At 45.7% G+C, this 19,316-nt stretch overlaps 1 protein-coding gene across 1 annotated transcript; it reads right to left on the bottom strand.

Moving 5' to 3' along the window:
• Positions 1 to 1,567: 1,567 nt before the first annotated feature.
• On the bottom strand, positions 1,568 to 18,525 carry MFSD14A (major facilitator superfamily domain containing 14A). Its single transcript, XM_064147359.1, has 12 exons — positions 18,312 to 18,525; positions 12,476 to 12,571; positions 11,348 to 11,410; positions 10,460 to 10,587; positions 9,537 to 9,651; positions 8,202 to 8,420; positions 6,983 to 7,096; positions 5,888 to 5,959; positions 5,123 to 5,235; positions 4,889 to 4,986; positions 4,167 to 4,330; positions 1,568 to 2,900 (listed from the first exon to the last, which is right to left on the bottom strand). The coding sequence occupies exons 1-12, from the start codon at positions 18,396 to 18,398 to the stop codon at positions 2,694 to 2,696; spliced, it is 1,476 nt and encodes a 491-aa protein (XP_064003429.1). The 5' UTR covers positions 18,399 to 18,525; the 3' UTR covers positions 1,568 to 2,693.
• Between the last annotated feature and the right edge of the window lie 791 nt (positions 18,526 to 19,316).

The raw sequence follows: 19,316 nt of genomic DNA, 5'->3' as shown, positions 1-19,316 counted from the left end.
TCAGAGAACAATGATGCAAAGTGCTGCAGAACAGGGCCATACCTTGGATTTTAACAGTGACCCAGCTTCTGAGCCAGTGGGACTGGACTGTCTCACTACTCCTTCAGCTTTCAACTTAACTTGATTTGTGTTGGAACCAGATTATTTGAATTGCATAGACTTATGAATATTTAATAGCAAAAGATGCTGAATTACTTCACTGATGGTATAAAATCATCATTTACAATTCTTGCTCTTGATCACCCTAACTTTGTCAGTATCTGTTTTCCACAGGCCATCAAGCCTGAAATGTTACAAGGTGAAGAATCTGAACCTTAATTATTGCCCATCACAACATCTAAAAGCTGCTTTATTTGTACTAATCACTCTTGGCAGCTTGTAAAGCCATAAAGGAATGTAAGGTTCTCCAGCGTTCCACTCTAGGTGAACTGAGTCTACTCAGCTCTTCCTACCAGAATCACATAAGGAGTTTCTTCAGTGCCATCTCTCATTTGCTGTCCCAATAATGAATTGGCATGCAATGATTTGTAACAATACTGTTGTTAAAGATATTTCTTACCTTTAGCTATTTAAGTGCATGCAGGGGCTTGTATATGCAAGTGGTTTGTTTTGCAGTGCAAAATGTCTCTGTTTATAAATAGCACAGTGGTTACATGTTTTGGCATCTGTAAGTTTTAACACAAATATTAAATGTTTTTTTTTTAATCCAAACCCTCTGCTTTGTAAACTAAAAGGAGGTAAGTGAAGCAGTGTAGAACAGTACTCATTTTTAGTCACCTGAGTGACTAGTGTTATTCTCAGCTTGCTCACTTCCTGCCACAAGGCTGTGCTCCTGGACCAGCACTGGTGCATGTACAGTTCCCAGATGGCAGCCACCCCCTACTATGGTCTGTGCTCATGGTACTATTTCTATTTTAAGTTTTAGTAGGTGTGTACCAACATGACTTTGATCTGCTTTCTTTTGAAGCTGCTGTCCAGCAAGAAGCTGGCAAGTCAAAGGTAGCAGGTAGCCTTCCAGCTCTCCTAGTCCTGTTCACATCTACTGAAGGTGACTTCTCTGCCAGGTTTGGAGCCATATCTCACCTGAAATAGCTCCAGGGATGGAACCACCTCCCTGAGCAACCTGTTCCAGTGTTCCACTACCCTCATGGTGCACAACTTTGTTCCTCACATCCAATCTACATCTGCTCTACTTCGAAGCCACTGCAGGCCTCTGCAAGCAGTTTCTCTGCAGCCTTCTTGTAGCCCCCTTTCTTCAGGTACTGGCAGGCTGCTCTTAGGTCTCCCCAGAGCCTTCTCTTCTCCAGGCTGAACACCCCTAGGTCCCTCTGCCTATTCTCGTAGTAGAGGTGCTCCAAACCCCTGACATTTTCATGGCCCTCCTGGACCTGCTCCATCAGGTTCATGACCTTCTAGTGTTGAGGGGCTCCAGTGCAGAACCCAGCACTGCAGATGAGGACTCACTACTGAAAAAGGGGGAGGGTAGCAACATGCACTCCAGCCTTCTTTGTCTACCTGCACACATGCACTACAGACCTTCAGTTGAGCTCTGAAGAGACGTTAACAATTATTTAAAAATTCACTAAAATATGCAACTTTATTAACATTATATTTACATTTTTTTCCTGCTCTTGGTCAACCATGGTGAATGTTCAAAGGTAAAAAAGCATAAAGCAATAACCACAAGATGAAAACGTTTTAAACCTATACAATAGTTTATACACAAATTTATACAAAGGAACACTTAAATAATAGTAACAACTGGACACAAAAATATACACTTTTAGAGAAATTCACATCAGTCATATAAAGCTCTCTTCTGTACTAAGGGTCCCGAAAATTTAGGACTAAAACATTATTTCTGTAATGCAAAAGGGTTATTGTGACAGTCCTCAAAGGCCACTGTATAGCAGATGGATGTGTTCAAGGCTATCAGCTTATATATTTCAGTCTCTGTGTTCAAGTTTTGAGGTCCTTTAGGATTAGCAAACATCAGAAATCGAGTGGTACAATAAATGGTGCTTAGGAAAGCGGAGGTTTAGAGCCTCCTACAGATTTAAAATCTGTAGGTCCCAAATACCCCCTTGGTACTCCAACAAGTGTTTGGTACCACCATTTATTCCAAAAGAGTAAATAAATGTACTTACAGAAAGACAACTTCAGCCAGCGTGCTCCTGTGGTTTTTAGATTAGTACAAACTCAACAACCTGCCATGTGACTTTGAAAGCAGAGGAGCCAGAGCCACCTCCTCTCCTACTCCACTACATTTACATTAAGGCTTTGAATTAGCTGACCCAAGATTTTACAACATTAAAATGAATGGGTCCATGTGGATGCTCAGGTGTCTCATTGAGACTCAGCATGACTAGAATTAAAGCTCACCACCTTTAAGGTAACAGAAGGACACATGCTCATACCTTGACTCTAGTCTTGTCTCTGAATCAGAAGATAAAGGTTAGCAGTAACAGGGTTTCATGGCAAGAGACAAGATGGTTTTGCTTTTAAAAGAAAATCACTAATGAGATGGCAACACCTTTGGAAAAACCTTTTTGTTTGTCTTTTAAAAATTCCTATGGATTTCATGCAGAAAGATACGCCTTAAGGTTACCTTAAGAAATTAGTTTTGATGAAATTGGAATGTGTATCCCAAACTGTTGAAGAAAAATGTCTAAAAAGCTCTTGCTAGATTTTTGTCATACGTTTGTATCTTGCAGCAGTGGTTCTTTAGCTTCACCAGGAGCCTGTGGGCTGTGGGGATGGCCATGGCTGCCACAGTGTTTCTTCCAGTTGTTGGATCGCACATTCAGGTTTGTGTGTTCAGGGATAAACAAGGCAACGAGCAGTGCCAGCAGCACCGAGCATGCTCCAAATAGGAACGGAGGGCCAGGGATTATGGAATTCTGCCAAAACAGGAAGGGCACAAAGTATTCAGAAAGGTTTAAAGACCTCCAAGATCATCCAGTCCAACCTAGCACCCAGCCCATCAACCAGCCCATGGCACTAAATGCCTCATCCAGTCTTCTCATGAACACCTCCAGGGACAGCACCTCCTCCATCTCCCTGGGGAGCCCATTCCCATAGCAAATCACTGTAAAAAACTTCCTCCTAACATCCAGCCTATACCTTCCCCAGCACAATTTGAGACTGTGTCCCCTTGTTCTGTTGCTGGTTGCCTGGGAGGAGAGACCAACCTCTCCTGGCTACAACCTTCCTTCAGGTAGTTGTAGACAGCAATGAGGTCACCAGCTCATCCCTGAGCCTCCTCCAGGCTAAAAAACCCCAGCCTCTCCTCACAGGGCTGTATTCCAGGCTCCTCACCTGCTTCATCACCCTTCTCTGGACACGTTCCAGTATCAACATCTCTCTTGAATTGAGGAGCCCAAAACTGGACACAGGACTCAAGGTCAGGCCTGACAGTGCTGAGTACAGGGGCAGAGTAATATCCCTTGTCCTACTGGCCACTGTTTCTGATACAGGCGAGGATGCCATTGGCTCTTCTGGCTCCCATGGCACACTGCTGGTTTATGTTCAGCCTGCTATCTACCGATACCCCCAGGCCCCTTTCCTCCTGGCTGCTCTCCAGCCACTCTGTCCCCAGCCTGTAGCGCTGCTTGGGGTTATTGTGGCCAAAGTGTAGAACTCTGCACTTCCAGCACATGGTAGTATACTAGTTGCTAATCACACACTTTCAAGAGTGGGCAGAACTGTTTTCTTGCTACACCAGCCAGTAGAGTATTTGCCCTAAGGGGAAGTTCTAGAGGAAATGGGGAAAGAATGTTGCACCCTAAGACTTAGAGGAGAGAGAGAAAGCGAACAAGCATCTGCTTCCTGTTGATGTGTGCCAGCTTCCTTCTCTACTGCACAGTCTTCCTGCTGAGTGGCCTCCAGTTATTAATTACTGAAAAACTAAAACAATTAGCCCTGTGAAAGGGCAATGAAATAAAAGCAGACTAGTGAAAGGTAAATACATCAAGGAGAGGAGAATAGTGGGATGCTGCCATCAGCCCATCCTTCCCTCTAGTCTCTTGACAAGGGCCACCACCTGTCTGTACCATGCTCTATTTCTCTGGAAGTTGAAATGAGCCAGACCATCTAAGTGAAATAAAGAACTAGTGAGCACAGGATCCCTTCCTATTTTTTTTTTTAACCAGTAAGTAAGAGAATACCTGTTGTAAGTGGTACTGTGCCACCACACTACCTCCTGATGGTGATTCGGGCATGGGGAGTTCATTCAGTTCAACATGAAATATATAGAATATAAAACCATAAAGTGCTGGTCCCAAACCATTACAGAGTCCACGAATTCCTGTTATCATCCCTTGAACAACACCTGGGGTGAGTAAAACACAGCACATCACACACTTAATTAGCTATTTTTAATGGAAAGCAGACTATTCACCCTCAAGCTGATGGAATCATCTCTACGTGGTGTTGCAATACAGGTAGCAACACACAAGGGGCTCTTAAACCCAGGCCATTCAGGGCTTCCTTCCATTTCCCTAGCAGCACAGGGTGCTGCAGCCCACGCTGTGCTCGCTCAGCACAGAAGCCCTGCTCTCACTGCCTCATGTGGGAGAGAGCACAGCCTGGACAGCTAAGCAAATTTGTGCCCCAAGTGAGGAGCATCAGCATCACAGGAAGTTTGCTAAATACTCTGCTGCTGGGACCTGGCGAGTGTTTTCCTCTGTGCCAGCAATAGGTGATACACACATCCCTAGGACAGCTTCCAGGTAATTTGGATGTAGACACTTTGTGACCTGTTCTCAGCCACATGGGGCTACTCTGTGCCAAGAACCAGGCTGGCTGACTAGCACTAAGCCAGCATCCTGACAGCTTGCTCTTCACAGGATTCTTTGAGTAGAACTCAAAACAGTAGGACCAAACTTACCCTGCTGGTCAGCATCAGCAGTTCGTGAAACCAGTGCGCTTACAGCTGGGAAAGTAATGCTGGACATGGCTGCAACAGCACCAGCTGCCCACATCATCCTGCAAGAGAGACAGGCTCAGAGGAACTGGCTCTGTGTCAGGAGCATGTACACATACACAGGCACACTGCAAGTGTCCCCCCACCACAGACAGAAAAATGCCATCTCATACAGCTCTGAAAACAGAATGTCCATACCAGGGCTCTGATCCAAAGCCGTACCACGCCAGCTGCAGGATTTGGAAGCCCAGGCCCAGTAGGATGGTATTCTTATTTCCAATGGAACGCATCAGTAAACTCAAAACTATTGTCTGGCACGGGAGAAAAAGAAGATAAAAACAATTTCAAAGACAAATAGTTTTTTGTTCAAAATGCTGAATACATGCAATAGTAGGAATAATAAAAAAAGCAGTACTTCAAAAGCCTCTACCAAGCACTGTTAACAACCTGCCACACATCCTCTCTCTGATGCACAAAGGATCCAAATAAACCAGAGCCTGGCTGGCAAAGCTGAGCTGGTTTGTCATCCAGGTCACAGTAAGGCTGCTAATCCATTGTTGTTAGAGGCTCAAAACTCAGCCACAGCACAGGTGAGTCCCACTGCTGGAATCAAAGTGGAATGCAAGTGCTCCACAATGCTGAGCTCTTGGGTTGGTCTCTTCTCCCAGCCATCCAGTGACAGAACAAGGGGACACAGCCTCAAGCTGTGCCAGGGCAGGTTTAGGCTGGATGTTAGGAAGAAGTTCCACAGCAAGAGTGACTGGCATTGGAATGGCTGCCCGAGGAGGTGGTAGAGTCACCATCCCTGCAGGTGTTTAAAAGGAGACTGGATGAGGCACTTAGTGCCATGGGTTAGTTAATTAGGTGTTAGGTGATAGGTTGGACTCGAAGGTCTTTTCCAACGTGGATAATTCCAATTCTTTAGAAGTTCCCAACTCAATGGAATGGAGAGCAGTGACTCACCTGTGCAATGATGGAGAGAATCCCAAGGACAGCTATAAATGCTGCGACACTTTCCGAGGAAAACCCCATTATCTGTGTGAAGGAAAGGCAACCTGATTAAATCAAGACACATCATGGGACACAATTTACAGTGAGTAGAGCGTGACAGATGCTCTTTCACCTCTTCCAAAAGGGGTAAAAGAAAACTGTTTCACACACAGGATTGGAAAGTTAACTGGAAAGACTACTCATAGCTACATGCAGCACTACAAAAACATATAAAATAGTGCATAAGCATACAAAATACACAAAATCCACAGTCCCCCTTGGCCATGGTTCTACAAGAACCTCCTCAGGACAAAGCTTCACACAAATCTCCCTCTAAATCAGGCCAACAAACCCAGGCCTCCAATGCTCCACTCCACACCTCCCTACCCGCTATGTCAACAGTGTGCTGTAGCTAAAATTCAGCTGGCAGCATTGCCCAGGCCAAACCAGATCTCAATGCCCCACGGAGGTAACAGTCTGTGTGTGCTCTAGGGAGCAGAGAGGAAGGAAAAAGTGAAGGAACTGACTCTGGAGACAGTTTTATAGGGATGCAAGACTTCTATGAATGAAATGCACTTTCCAGTCCACCTCCTGGACCTATCTAGCCTCTGGAGGCCTTACACTTTGTGTTCCTTACAGGCATCCTGCCTCAAACCACATGACGCTACAAAGCTCAGTGGGGGAAGAGTGCAGAAATCTGGTACATTCTACTCCTCCTTAACTTCTTAGAAAAAAAAATGGTGGGTTTTTTTCTCCATTAAAGCAAGCAAGGAAACGTAAATACGGGGCATGAATAGAAAATAAGTAAACGGCTCTCAAAAAACAACCCTTAACAGGTTAACAGCAAACCCCATAGTCCAAAACCAAGACAAATCATTACTGTTGGTTTCTAACTCATTCATCTCCTTTTGTCTCTAAAAAAGAAACAAAAACCAGACCAGCAAGAGCACTTACAGTAGCTGCTGGCATTATACTAGTTGTCTACACTATCTGTATTGATTCAGCAACACTAAAACCTTCCCTGTAAAGTTACTTCTGTTCAAATCCATACAAAAATGTTCAAGTTACCTGTCTGAGGTATAGGAAGAAGCTGGAATACTGTCCTGCCTCTGGGAGGTAGGAGAGAAAGACGGTTATGCAGATTAGCAGCACAACTGAGTCTTGGCCAACCTTCTTCAGTGACTATGGCAAGAAAAAAAAAGTTACAAACCCTTTAATGTTCATGTCGAGAGAAGTGGATACAGCACAGATCTGTAGAGCAGCTCGCAATGAAACACTGAGTCCAACCCCCCTGCCAGAGCAATCTAGCATAGGTTACACAGGAATGCATCCAGACAGGGCTGGAAAGTCTTCAGAGAAAGACACTCCACAACCTCACTGAGAAACCTGTGCCAGTGTTCTGTGAATCTTACAGTCAAGAAGTTGTTCCTCATGTTGAGGTGGAACTTCCTGTGCTGCAGTTTCCATCCCTTGCCCCTTGTCCTCTGCCAGGGCACAAGTAAGCAGAGGCTGTCCCTGCCCCTTTCTTACTGAGCCCCAGCCCTCAGGTATTTATAGACACTGACTAGATTCCCTCTCAGCCTTCTCTCCAGGCTACCCAGCCTCAGGGCTCCCAGCCTTTCCTCTCACATAAGGCAGTGCTGCAGTCTCTTCAGCATCTTTGCAGCCCTCCCTTGGACTCTCTCCAGTACATTCTGGGAAGCCCAGAACTCAATGCAGTATTCCACGTAGGGTCTCATTAGGGCAGAGTAGAGGGAGAGGAGAACCTCTCTCGATCTGCTGGACACTTAATGCCCTCCAGGACACCATGAGCCTTCTTGGCCACCAGGGCACGTTGCTGTCCCATGGATAGGTTCTTGTCCACCAGCACTCCTAGGTCCCTCTCCACAGGGCTGCTCTCCAGCAGATCACCTCCCAGTCTGTACTGGTGCACCTTATTGTTCCTTCCCAGGTGCAGGACTCTGCACTTATCCCTGCTGAACCTCATCAGGTTCCTCTCTGCCCAGCTCTCAGTCTGTTCAAGTCTCTCTGAATGGCTGCACAGCCTTCAGGTGTCTCAGACAAGCCTCCCAATTTGGTATTGTCAGCAAACTTGCTGAGCAGACTGTCTGTCTGTCCCCTCATCAGTGTCATTCCACACCATTCCCTTAGCAAGAACGCTGGCAAAAAGTTTTTGCGGGGTTAATCCTGAAAAATCATGGGCTTTGGGTCAAAAGCTTGGAACATGCCAAAGGTAAAAAACTCAGCATTTAGAAATGGCAAAGTACTCCGTATTTAAATAGCTTACTGCAAAAGGGTCAGCCTGTTCCCATGAAATGGGTGCTCCCCAGGATGCTGGCCTCATCTTCTCTGGCAGTGATTCTGGCACAGCAACAAGAATAAAACAAATATCTAACAAGGCTATTGCTGTAGCCAGGACCACAACCAGGCTGTCTCCGTAGACTCGACCAAGGTAGGCACCAATAGCAGGGCTGGTAACTAAGCTTGCTGCAAACGTTGCTGAAACCTGGAACAGATAACAGCTGGTGAGATTTTCAGTGACAGAAGTCAACAGCACTGTTCTCCCTTTCTCTTTGTTTTCAGAAGCCCTCCCACTGTATTCGGGTGGTGACCAAAGTGCCCTTTTTAATCAGGTAGTGCCTAAAAGTGCCCTTTTTCCTGTGACTACATGGCAGCAGCTGTGCATTTCAGACAGCCAAAATTTCTCAAGGAAAATCAGACAGCAGTGGAGGCTCACAGCATTCTCACATGTATTGCCATAATCAGGTTTAATTAACTATATGGTCTACTCATATCTCTGGAAGTAATGACTGTATTTAATCTTTGTATTAGTGAAATATGCAACACTTGCTAAGATAAAAACACATCACATCTATCAAGGGCACATTAAATTACTTGTACTGGTTCATGCGAGGCAGCACAGTGGACCTTCAGAAAGCAGTTTTCAGTCAAGCAGCTGGCCTTGCTACGAAAGATGTTAACTCTACAACTGAAGGGACTGTCTCAATGTATCTCAATCCCTGATGTATACAGGCAAAAACTGTAGTTCTGTATTGTTTCTTTGGGCTCTTCCTATTGGACATAAAGGATTCTGTAACTTGTCCTAATCTGTATTATGCAGGACTGTGCAAGCTCTTGAGACCTGGAGATTATTGGGAGGTAATGTAGAAATGGAGACAAGTTGTAAAAATTTGAGGCAGAGAAGTTACTCCACGAGGTTTGTTCTGAAGGGCAGGCTGACTGCAGACAGGAGCAGAAGTAGTCAAGATCTCATACAATGGCAGTTCCAAACGATCCAAGAACAAAAGGGTAGATTTTTTCCAAAGATGACATAGAGTAGTACTGGTGTGGGAAACAATGGAAGAAAAACTACAGCCTCTCAAGTGGTGTCATTAGCACTGACAGTAACTGTCAAAGCAGACCTCTGAAAGACAGCTTTTACCGCGGTGGTATTTTAAGTTACAAGCAGAGTATTCAGGAAATAGAGGACTGGATGACATGAACAACTGAACACAAACGCCTTTACTGCCAGCTAAAATCAACCTGCCACAGAAGAAACAAACCCAGAATTGTGAGCAGCTTTACTGACTACCACTCAGAAGCAGAGCCAAGACATACATACCAAACCATAGGCCATGCTCCTCTCATGTTCTTGGGTTATGTCTGCCACATATGCAAAAACCACAGAAAATGTCACTGCAAACACTCCAGAGACAGAGATGACAGCGAAGTACCACCTGAGAACATCAGAAAAAGGTTAGAACGGCTACGCAGAAAGAAGTCTGTATTGACAATCCAGGTGCAATTCAACAATCAAACATCTCATCCAGCTTTCCCTGATAAGATAAATTTGGATAAAGCCAGACGTGAACATGTGGTTGTGAGCTCCTCCTTAGTGCACAGGTACAAAACCCAACAGCACCATTTTCTATCACCTGTAAAAAGTCCTTCAAAGAAGCAAAGTGTTAGACTAACTTGGACTGGCTCCCTGGGATCCAAAGCAAATCATCAACTTCAGTATTTTGTGACTGTGGTCCCTGAGAGATCTCAGCTCCAGCGTATTCATTATGCTGCAGGCACCAGCACTTGCCACGTGGCTTGTTCAAGTGCTCTGAGAGCTCTGATGTGGGCACTACCTGGGGCATGGAGGTGCCAGCTGAGAGCTTACCAACCTGCACACAGCCTGAAAGCTGCTGGATTTGAAAACCTTAGAGATTATACAACTGCAGCAACGCTTTAAGCTACAAATGGTTACTTCACACAACATCTAAGGTTTCCATCTTTGCATGTTTGAGTAACACAGCCACAGTAAAGAATCTACTGGGTAGTGTTGAGTACTTTTTGCAAGTGTGCTGAAGCAGGAAGTGAGGCCTACAGCATAGCCAGCTCTTAAAATTCTGGGTGTGGCATCTGGCCTCACAGTACCTATTTCAATTTGATTCTGCTTTTCCAGCCTTGCACAGGAGGAAGACAAAACTTCTACAGAGCACAAACAGTATTTTACCAACATGGAGCCACAAGTCTAGTGTGAAAGAATTTACTAACCATGGGCTGATCTTCATCAGTGGTATTGGTGCACAGGTGAAAAATACTGTTAGCAGCAAGAAGGACTTCCGTCCCCACACGTCAGATAGGGCACCTATGAGTGGGGCACTGAGGAACGATAATAAGCCCTAGAAGAAACAAAACATTTGAAGCTAGAATTAAGTGGTTAGAATGGTGACAGCAGAGCATACCACAATCTGACAGCAGCCTGGGCTCTGGTAAAGTTGATGACTACAGTGCAATGTATGAAAGGCAACATGGTCAAATATTACTGATCTCCTGTCCTATGTCCGATTACATAAATATTGAGATTTATGACCTCAGAAGTATGTAAAATTCAAAATATGTGTGATCCAGCCACACTACTAGCTTTATAAAACAAGTTTTATAGCCTAACATGTTCAGAATCCATATCAAGTTAAGTAATTGAAAATATTCTACTGGATCAACAAGCTCCAAGGAACAAATTCTCTCATTCTAACACAATGTGTGTCATTTGCGATTAGTCAGCAAGCTTTTATTTGCTGAAACCAAGCAGCAGCTACAGACCAAGCAATAGCTTACTAGAAGTAAAATGAATGATGTACATTTGATTTTTTTAGCAATAATTGAGGACGGTGAGAGACTGGAACAGGTTGCCCAGGGAGGTGGTAGAAGCCTCATCCCTGGAAGTTTTCAAGGCCAGGCTGGATGGGGCTCTGAGCAACCTGATCTAGTGTGAGGGGCTGGAGCCAGATGATCCTTGCAGTCCCTTCCGGCCCTGACAATGCTGTGATTCCCACTTTATTTATACAGTGAATGGCATACTGAAAAACCTCTAGAACATTTCTCTTCCATTTCTACATTCCTCCCACCATTCACTTTAATTTCTAATTTCTGTCACCTTACCTTTACTCCTTGAATTAGACCATTCATGAGAAAGGTATGTTTTGGGAAGGTTTCATGCAGAACCTGAAGGAGAAATGCAAGCAGTGTCATTTACACAATAGTAACTACAAATGTTGCTTGAAACACTTCCAACTTCTATGGTGGCACAACACAAATAATATATTTAGTCTTTATATCACATGGAGATCACTTAGGAGATTTTAGATTTACTCGATAGAACCTTCAGTTCTCTCGACTTTGAGCAGGATTTGCAACTTTAGTGCCTGCAATCTGAACCTACTGCAGAGATCCTAGAGCATTATCTCAGACCAGCCTTTCCACACTACTCTGTTTTCTGTAGGGCAGAGACACTGTCACATTGAGGTGCCACTCAATTAGGTGACCAGAGCCTAGATATGCAGGTTAAAATAGGCACCTCCCTCATTCTGATTTGTGTTGTGTGAGATGGCTTGCATTCTGTGGCCATGTCCACTTTGTATCTAACAGACTCTTGCCAGTGAACATCTGCTTACAGATCTCACTGTGTTTGAGGTGGACCTCTCTTAGAAACCTTTCAGGCTTCTCCTCCTTTTAATTTGTAAGCATGTATCACTTCTCACGAGATGAAGTCCAAATGGAAAGCAACCAGTCACATCTGAAAATAATTTAGTACAAACACACAGGTTTGACTGTTTCACTCAGAGGGCAGCTTTGACTGGTGTAACAGGGTCTGCACTCTGAGGCCTCTGTGTGAAGCGGAGCCAGGTCAGCGAAGCTCTACTTAGGCACAGGCATGCACACATGTTACCAATTTGAAGTGTATTTTTGTCCTTACATTTGTACTGTGCCAACTTTTGCTAGTATCTTGAAACCTTTAATTACTGTCTGCCTTCTTTCAAGTAAAAAAATATTTACATGCAAGCTTGAGTCTTAAAGGAGTTTCAGACAAACAGCTGTGCTGAGTCATTACACTGCTTTAATGATGTGATTTTAAATTCTCGATTCCATGTGAAAATGCAAAGTTTTCCCTTGCACAAGACAGCAGCTCTATTACACAACTCTCCTTTAGTTCAGAAGATGTTCGATGCCTCTGCAGTATCTGCCCCATAGTCTACACGCAGCAGGCCAAAGCTTACACCCATCACTTACCACCAGAGTAGGCGCTGTCAGAAGTCCCCAAGCAAAGAACTCCAAGAAGATTACAATAACAGCGTGGTAGACACTAGGTGAGCCTATTCCTTGAGGCTAAAACAAGAGACAAAACAGGTGATGAAGACAGGTAACCATCTATCACAATCATTAAAAAATGCATCTGAATTTACAAACGGAAGCTTTTAAACTGGTCTCAAAACAACAGGAAATTGTTACTCAAGCTATCGGGTAGTGAGTGAAGTTGCTTTTTTAACCCTTTGCTGCTAACATCCTGAAATGTCTTAATCCTCTACAGAATACAAAGCACACTCCCATCTCAAATTACAAAAGAAACCACTTATACTGCCAGTCTGGGAAACAAAGGTGCTGCTGAAAGGAGAAAGAGAGTCTTCCTGAGTATTAGTTCCTTAAGAAGAATGTTTAAGCCCACACAACGCTGCATGGAAGTCAAGTTTTCATGACTTTCAGACATGGTAGTGGTCACACTCAGCTATCCCACAGCCTAGGTAGTCTACAGCCCTTTTGATATTAAATGGCACCACGGCTACACACAAAATGCTGATAGCTCTAACTCAAGAAAGAAAAGCCTGAACTTATGAATGCCAGAGGTGAATTTTGGGAAGGGCACTGATTGCTTTATGAATACTGAGATCAGGCCTATTAGCTACAACGTGCTTCAGATGTAGGAACGGGTCTGCAAAACAGATCTGAAACAAGGAGCTTGAAATTCTTCAGTGCTTTAGCATATTCAGAAGGAGCTTCTGAAGAGAACAAAAAGAGGGTAAGTGGAACAACCTATTCATCTCATACACTCTCTAAATGCCAACCTGTTAACGTCCCACAGCTCATCATTTGCAAGTCGAGGAAGGTGCACCAATAATTGTCACATGAAAGCAGTGTGAATAACTCATCAGCAATCTCATATACTAGCTTCAAGCTTAGAACTGCTGCCTTAACATCTACTTTCCCAGCTTTGTGAGCTACTAGCACAGTGATTAGACCAAGCACTTCTACTAGGCAAACATATGCAGGCTAAAAGGTCCTTAGCCCCTTCTCAAGAAGGCTAAGGGGGATCTTATCAACACATATAAGTATCTGATGGGAGGGAGTGGAGACACAGACAGACTTTTCTCAAAGGCACTAGTGAGAGGATTGGAGGGCAAATGAAACACAGAAAATGCTACTTAAATCTTGAACAAAACAGACCTCTGGAAACAGGCTGCCCTGAAAGAGGTTGTAGAATCTCCATCACTGACTTGACTGGGTAACAGCCGTGAGCAAACTGCTCCAGCTGACCGTGTTTTGGGGAGGACTGGGTAGTTGGATTTGAGATGCTCAGAGGTGCCTCTCAGCCTCAAATACTACACAACTCTAAGTTTCACTTGGGTAACACAGTCTTTCTTTATAGAAGCTTTCCTTTCCAGATTACAGTATTTCCAACAGGCAGTGCAGGCTGGGGCAGGAGAAGTCTTTTGAGCATTGTAGGAAATAAATGCAGATAACCACAGTGGCTATTCACTCTTTTTGCTAGGAAAGATCTGAAGTTGCAGAAGTGTCCATAGCAATATGTAAAAGATAAGCTATAAAACCACCTCAACACTGTGCTGGTTTTCTTTCCTAAGCTCTCTGTAGTAACACCAGACAGGTATTTCTGCTATTTTTTCAGCCTATTCAAATTAACAGTCTTTATAGGTACCTTCCCTTCCTATAACTCCTTTTCCTTTCCACCCACCACCACTACTCCAGTTTTGGTTTAAAAAATTATTCAGCTCTGCACAAACTGTAAGTAACAATCTTGGCTGTTCGGCTCAGTCAGATAGAGAAAATTAGGTTCATTCTCATAGTTCCTGGATTCCTGTGAAGTTTCTGGCTCAAGGCACAAACCAACCCCCCTACTCCCCGCCTCCCCCCCCCCCCCCCCCCAAGGTATTACAGATGGTGAGGCAGAAATCACGAACTATCCAGGCCCTTTCAAGCACCAAGGTTCAAAAGTATTCCACTTTGTTTATACAGAGCAAACACAAGCTCAGAAGCCACCTGTCTCAGTGCTGCCCTTGTCCAGTTCTGGGCAGCTACTTGGAGATCATATGCACAAATCCATTTCACAGAATGAAACCTGTGCCTGTCCTGTATACCTTGCTTATCACACATACTGGTCTTATCTGTAAGAAAAATAAGTAATTTAGTCACATTCACATCATCAACACTAATTATTTTTAAAGACTACTGCAACTAAAAAGTAGCCAAAATGTTCCTGAGGTGACAGAAAGCGGGAGGGAGATTACTAAGTGCTTGTATTACTGGGCATTAAGGTACATTATGTGCATTCAGTCCACCAGACGTAAGTGCTAGGCTGATGTACCCTCCTACCCCAATACACACGGTACAGGTGTTGGGTATTCAGCCCTGTCTTATTCTACAAACCTGCCCTGCTGTGTTTGACAAATGGCTAATGTAGCGTAACATAAGGTAACAACCTAAGTGCACGCAAATCAGGCCTTGCAGCTGGAGATAAAAGATAAGGAGCCTTTCTGCGAACAACCTGGAAATGAGATGTTCCCAGAGTAACAGCTACCTTCCCCTGCAACCACGGAGCCAGAGCTGAGAGTATTTGTTGTGCAGAGTCTGGGGACATAAAACAGTGCTCTAAGAATGTCCTTTTGCTAGGCAGAGAGGAAATGTCCTTAATCAAAGACTTTACTGTCAGTCATGCCAGTGACAAAAAGTGTATGCCAGACAACGCTAAGAACACACATCTGACAACAGCAGAGTAACCATCAAAGCAATGATGCATCAGATACAAGATCACAGCTGCTACTCTTCTGCTGCAAAGGAAGAGACCCCAACATAAAGTACTAACCTCTAATGCTCTGCAGCATCGCCCAGATGTGCACCCCCTAGTACATTTCACGGCTACTTCAAAAAAGCATAACCTTAAATAAGATCAATTCACAGAACGTTAGGGCCTGGAAGGGACTTTGAAAACTCAACCTCCAGTTCAACTACCCTGCCAGAGAAGCATCACTAAAGCAGATCACACAGGAGGGAATCCAGGCAGGCCATGAGTGTATCTCCAGAGAGGGAGATTCCAGAACTCCCTCAGGCAGCCCTGTTCTAGTGTTCTGTCACCCTCACAATGAAAAAAAAAATTCCTTGTGCTTCCATGGAACTTCCTATGTCTCAATTCCACCCATTGCCCCTTGTCCTGTCCTTGGGCATCGCTGAGCATAGCCTGGCTCCACTCTCTTGCACTCACGTTTACATCTTTATAAACATGAATGAAGTCCCCCCTCAGGCTCCTCGAAGCTAAAAGGACCCATACCCTCCCAGTCTCTCCTCATAAGGAAGATGTTTCACTCAATTCCAACTGGTCATAAAGGAAAGCAAAATTATGACGCCTGTTGAAACCACTTCACTGGTGTTACTGCCTCTCCTCTAGTGAATCTGATCACACAGAGCTGAGTACACATGCCATTACATAGGGATTTTTTTGTGGTACAGCTACTAAGCTTCAAAGATGAAACACACAAGAACACCACCATGCACCAGCCCAACCTCCTCCACACCCACTGTGTCAATCCAGTATAACCTGCAGTGTGAGGAAAGGCTTTGCAGAGGCAATGAGGTTTTTTTTTTCCTTTTTGCTTGTTTTTGGTTCTCCTCATCAGACTCACCAATGTGAAGTGAAAATTAAATTGACTGAAGTTCCCCATCAGGAAACCCTTCCTGCGTGTGACACTCCCTGTTAAACAGCTGTATATTCTTGCCAGGAAGACTCACACAATCTTCTTTGATGCCAAATAGTTCCCAAATAAACCAATCAGGCTAGAAACTGTGTCTGTAGATGCTTAATTACTGATTTGTCAGTTAGAGACATTTGTGACACAAGCCATTTTCACTTACTTGTTTCCCATAACCTCACAGAGCATACTGGGCAAGCAAAGAAAGAATCTGAGTGCAGAAGGCTACTTAAACACTTCTGCTAACATATTAAACAAAATACAGAATCATAGAATCAGTCAGAGTTGGAAGGGACCACTAGGATTATCTAGTTCCAACCCCCCTGCCATGGGCAGGTAACACTTCTGCTTTCATTATGTGAAAAAAAAATACTGTTATAACCAGACTTCATAACTTCAAAAGTACATGTAAAACAATTTTTCAAAGCTTTTATTTGAAGGCAGAAAATGTCAGAACTGGTATTTTTGTTATATAATGCTCAGAGTCCCCCTTCCCACTGGTTTCAAAACAGCTGAAAACTGTAGAGAACTCAGACCTAAGCTTGCACTCAGCTTTTGAAGCTGGTGGGAGGCAATGAATGCAGACCTTAAGCATCACTGAATGCAGTGACTGTAACATCCTTTCTCCTCTCTTAGCAAAAGAAAGTTAAAGTTGAGAGATGAAGGGAGCTTCTTAGTATTACTCTAGAGAAAAATTTTGAAGCACTATGTCTCATTTACTCTGCTTCTGTTACTTGTTCTAAATTATTTGCATTGAACACTTGTACAAGATAATCTCACATGTTTCCATCTTCACAAAGAGCAGGAAAAAACGTGTCTTGAAAACATCGATATCCATCACTGGTATTAGTTTTGTTTCTTACCACTAAGCAATGCAGACTACTGGCCACCAGTTCATCAAACATCTGTAGTGACTCTGACACCTCCCACTCGTTCATTATTGTTTCCAAAAGAAACTGAAGGGCTACCTGTGAGTCAGTCTGTCAAGATATCTCTTTACCTGCAATACTGACACCGTATTTAGAAAAGTGCATATCAAAGCTACATAATGCTACACAGAGGAAAAAAAACAACGAACAAGAACAATGATCCACTGGAAGCAATGCTACTCTCCACTTTAAATAAAACCAAACAAATTACAACAGCTAAAACATTTAAGAGCTTCCTTTCTTTTAAAAATTCATACATTGAAGAGGAAGCACGATACCAGCAGGCAACTGCACCACACTTCCTTCCCAGCACCCTCCCATGGGACTTCTCTGATTCAAAGACTTTGTCCCAGTCACGGCCTACTCTTTCTCAGACTACGAGGACAGAAGGCTGCTCTGACGGCGACCACTCAGTGTGCGGGCAAGGCCCATTCCAGATGGGCTTTGCACCACCCAAACTGCGTACTAACAACACTCGGCGCTTCCTGCTTTCCTTTACAATGGGCCAACTGCCGGCTCGCACCGTCCCAGGCGATTGTGCAGCCAGCCGCTGCCCCCAAGCACACAGCTGGCTTTCTAGCGGCTCTGCCTTACGCAAAGATTCGCCTAAGTCTCCACGGACAGTTGGTTTTGGACACGGAACCGCACAATTACAGACAAACGTAAGCGAGCTGCTGTTACCTATGATAAACTTTTGCAAACGACGCTTGCTCCTGAGCCCTACAACTCGGCCTACACGGAGGGAGAGCATTTACGACAACGACCTGAACGAGCGTGACACCCTCACAGGTGTTTCTCGGGCTCCGGCCTCAAGGAAGCCAGACGCAAATGCCGGAAATAAGCCTAAGGGACCGCAGCAGCTCTCGGCATAAAGGAAACCGAAAGCTCGCCGCAGAACCCGGCGCGGAGCGGCTGTGGGCGCGCGGCCCGCTCGCACGGCGCCGCAACGACCGCCAGAGGCCCACGGGCCCACCGCCCGCCCAGCTCCGCCCCGCGCCGCGCCGGGCCGGGCCCCCTGCACCTGCCTCAGCCCCCTTCCCAGTCGTTGCCAGTCCTCCACACGGCCACGGCCCGCTGGGACCTACCGCCGCCGGCTGGCCCCACAGATCCCCCACAAACACCTCTGAAACCGAGCCACCAGTCCCCGGCCCCGCCCGGCCTCACCGTCCCGCCGTCCTTAATGATGATTTTCTTGGCCAGCATGATACTGCGATTCACGGCGCGTTTCTTCTTCTTCCCCCCCTGGGTCATTTTACCATGCTACTGCCCCGGGGGGGAGCGGCGGCAGCAGCAGACCCTCCGCAGCAGCCGGGCCCTCGCCTGCCTTCCCCGCGCGGCGCCGCCCGCGCTCAGGCTCCCGCCGCCATCTTGCCCGGCAGCCCCGGGCGCAGCCGCCGCGCGCATCACGCGACCGCCCCATTGGCCGGCGCCGCTCACGCGCGCGGGACGTGCCGCACGCGCAGGCCCCGCCCGCCGCTGGGTGCCCGGAGCCGGGAGGCTTCCGCGCATGTGCACGGCGTGGAGCCTGCGGCAGGCGGCTGAGGGTCGCTGGGGAAGGGACCTGAGAGGTCGTTTAGTTCTAGCCCCCTGCTGGAAGCACTGGCACCTCCCACTAGAACAGGTCGCTCAAGGCCTCATCCAGCCTGGCCTTGCACACCTCCAGGGAGGGAGCAGCCGCAACCTGTGCCAGTGTTTCACCGCCCTCACTGTAAAGAGCTTCTTCCAAAACCCAGTTTAAATCTCCCGTCTGACAGTTTAAACCCATTACTCCTCATCCTGTCGTTACAAGACCTTGTAAATAGTCCCTTCCCAGCTCTCCTGTTGCCCCCTTCAAATACTGGAAGGCCACTCCAAGGTCTTCTAGCAGCCTTCTCTTCTCCAGGCTACAGAGCCCCAACTCAGCCTGTCCTCATAGCAGAGCTGCTGCAGCCCTCTGAGCATCTTCATGGCTTCCTCTAGACTCACTCCAACTGTTCGATGTTGTTCTGGTGTTGGGGGCTCCAGAACTGTACACAGTACTCCAGGTGGGGTCACACAAAAGCATTACTGGGATGTGGGTGCAGTGCCCCAGGCCCTGGCCCAGCCGGAGCGCCCAAGGAAGACAGACTCCAGTGGCAATCTGTGCCGCCTCTCCCTGAACCGAACCTCCACATCTTTTGGCACACTGAC

This window comes from Pogoniulus pusillus, chromosome 8 (genome assembly GCF_015220805.1).
Source record: "Pogoniulus pusillus isolate bPogPus1 chromosome 8, bPogPus1.pri, whole genome shotgun sequence".
Taxonomy (NCBI): domain Eukaryota; kingdom Metazoa; phylum Chordata; class Aves; order Piciformes; family Lybiidae; genus Pogoniulus; species Pogoniulus pusillus.
This window is presented reverse-complemented; position numbering and strand designations above follow the sequence as displayed.

Bases quoted from the DNA above. Each gene is read 5' to 3' on its own strand.
- MFSD14A (XM_064147359.1), bottom strand. From the start codon at position 18,398: ATGACCCAGGGGGGGAAGAAGAAGAAACGCGCCGTGAATCGCAGTATC. The intron at 12,572-18,311 runs GTGAGGCCGGGC...CTCTTGTTTTAG, and splicing joins TCATTAAGGACGGCGGGACG to CCTCAAGGAATAGGCTCACC. The intron at 11,411-12,475 runs GTAAGTGATGGG...TTTCTCCTTCAG, and splicing joins TGACAGCGCCTACTCTGGTG to GTTCTGCATGAAACCTTCCC.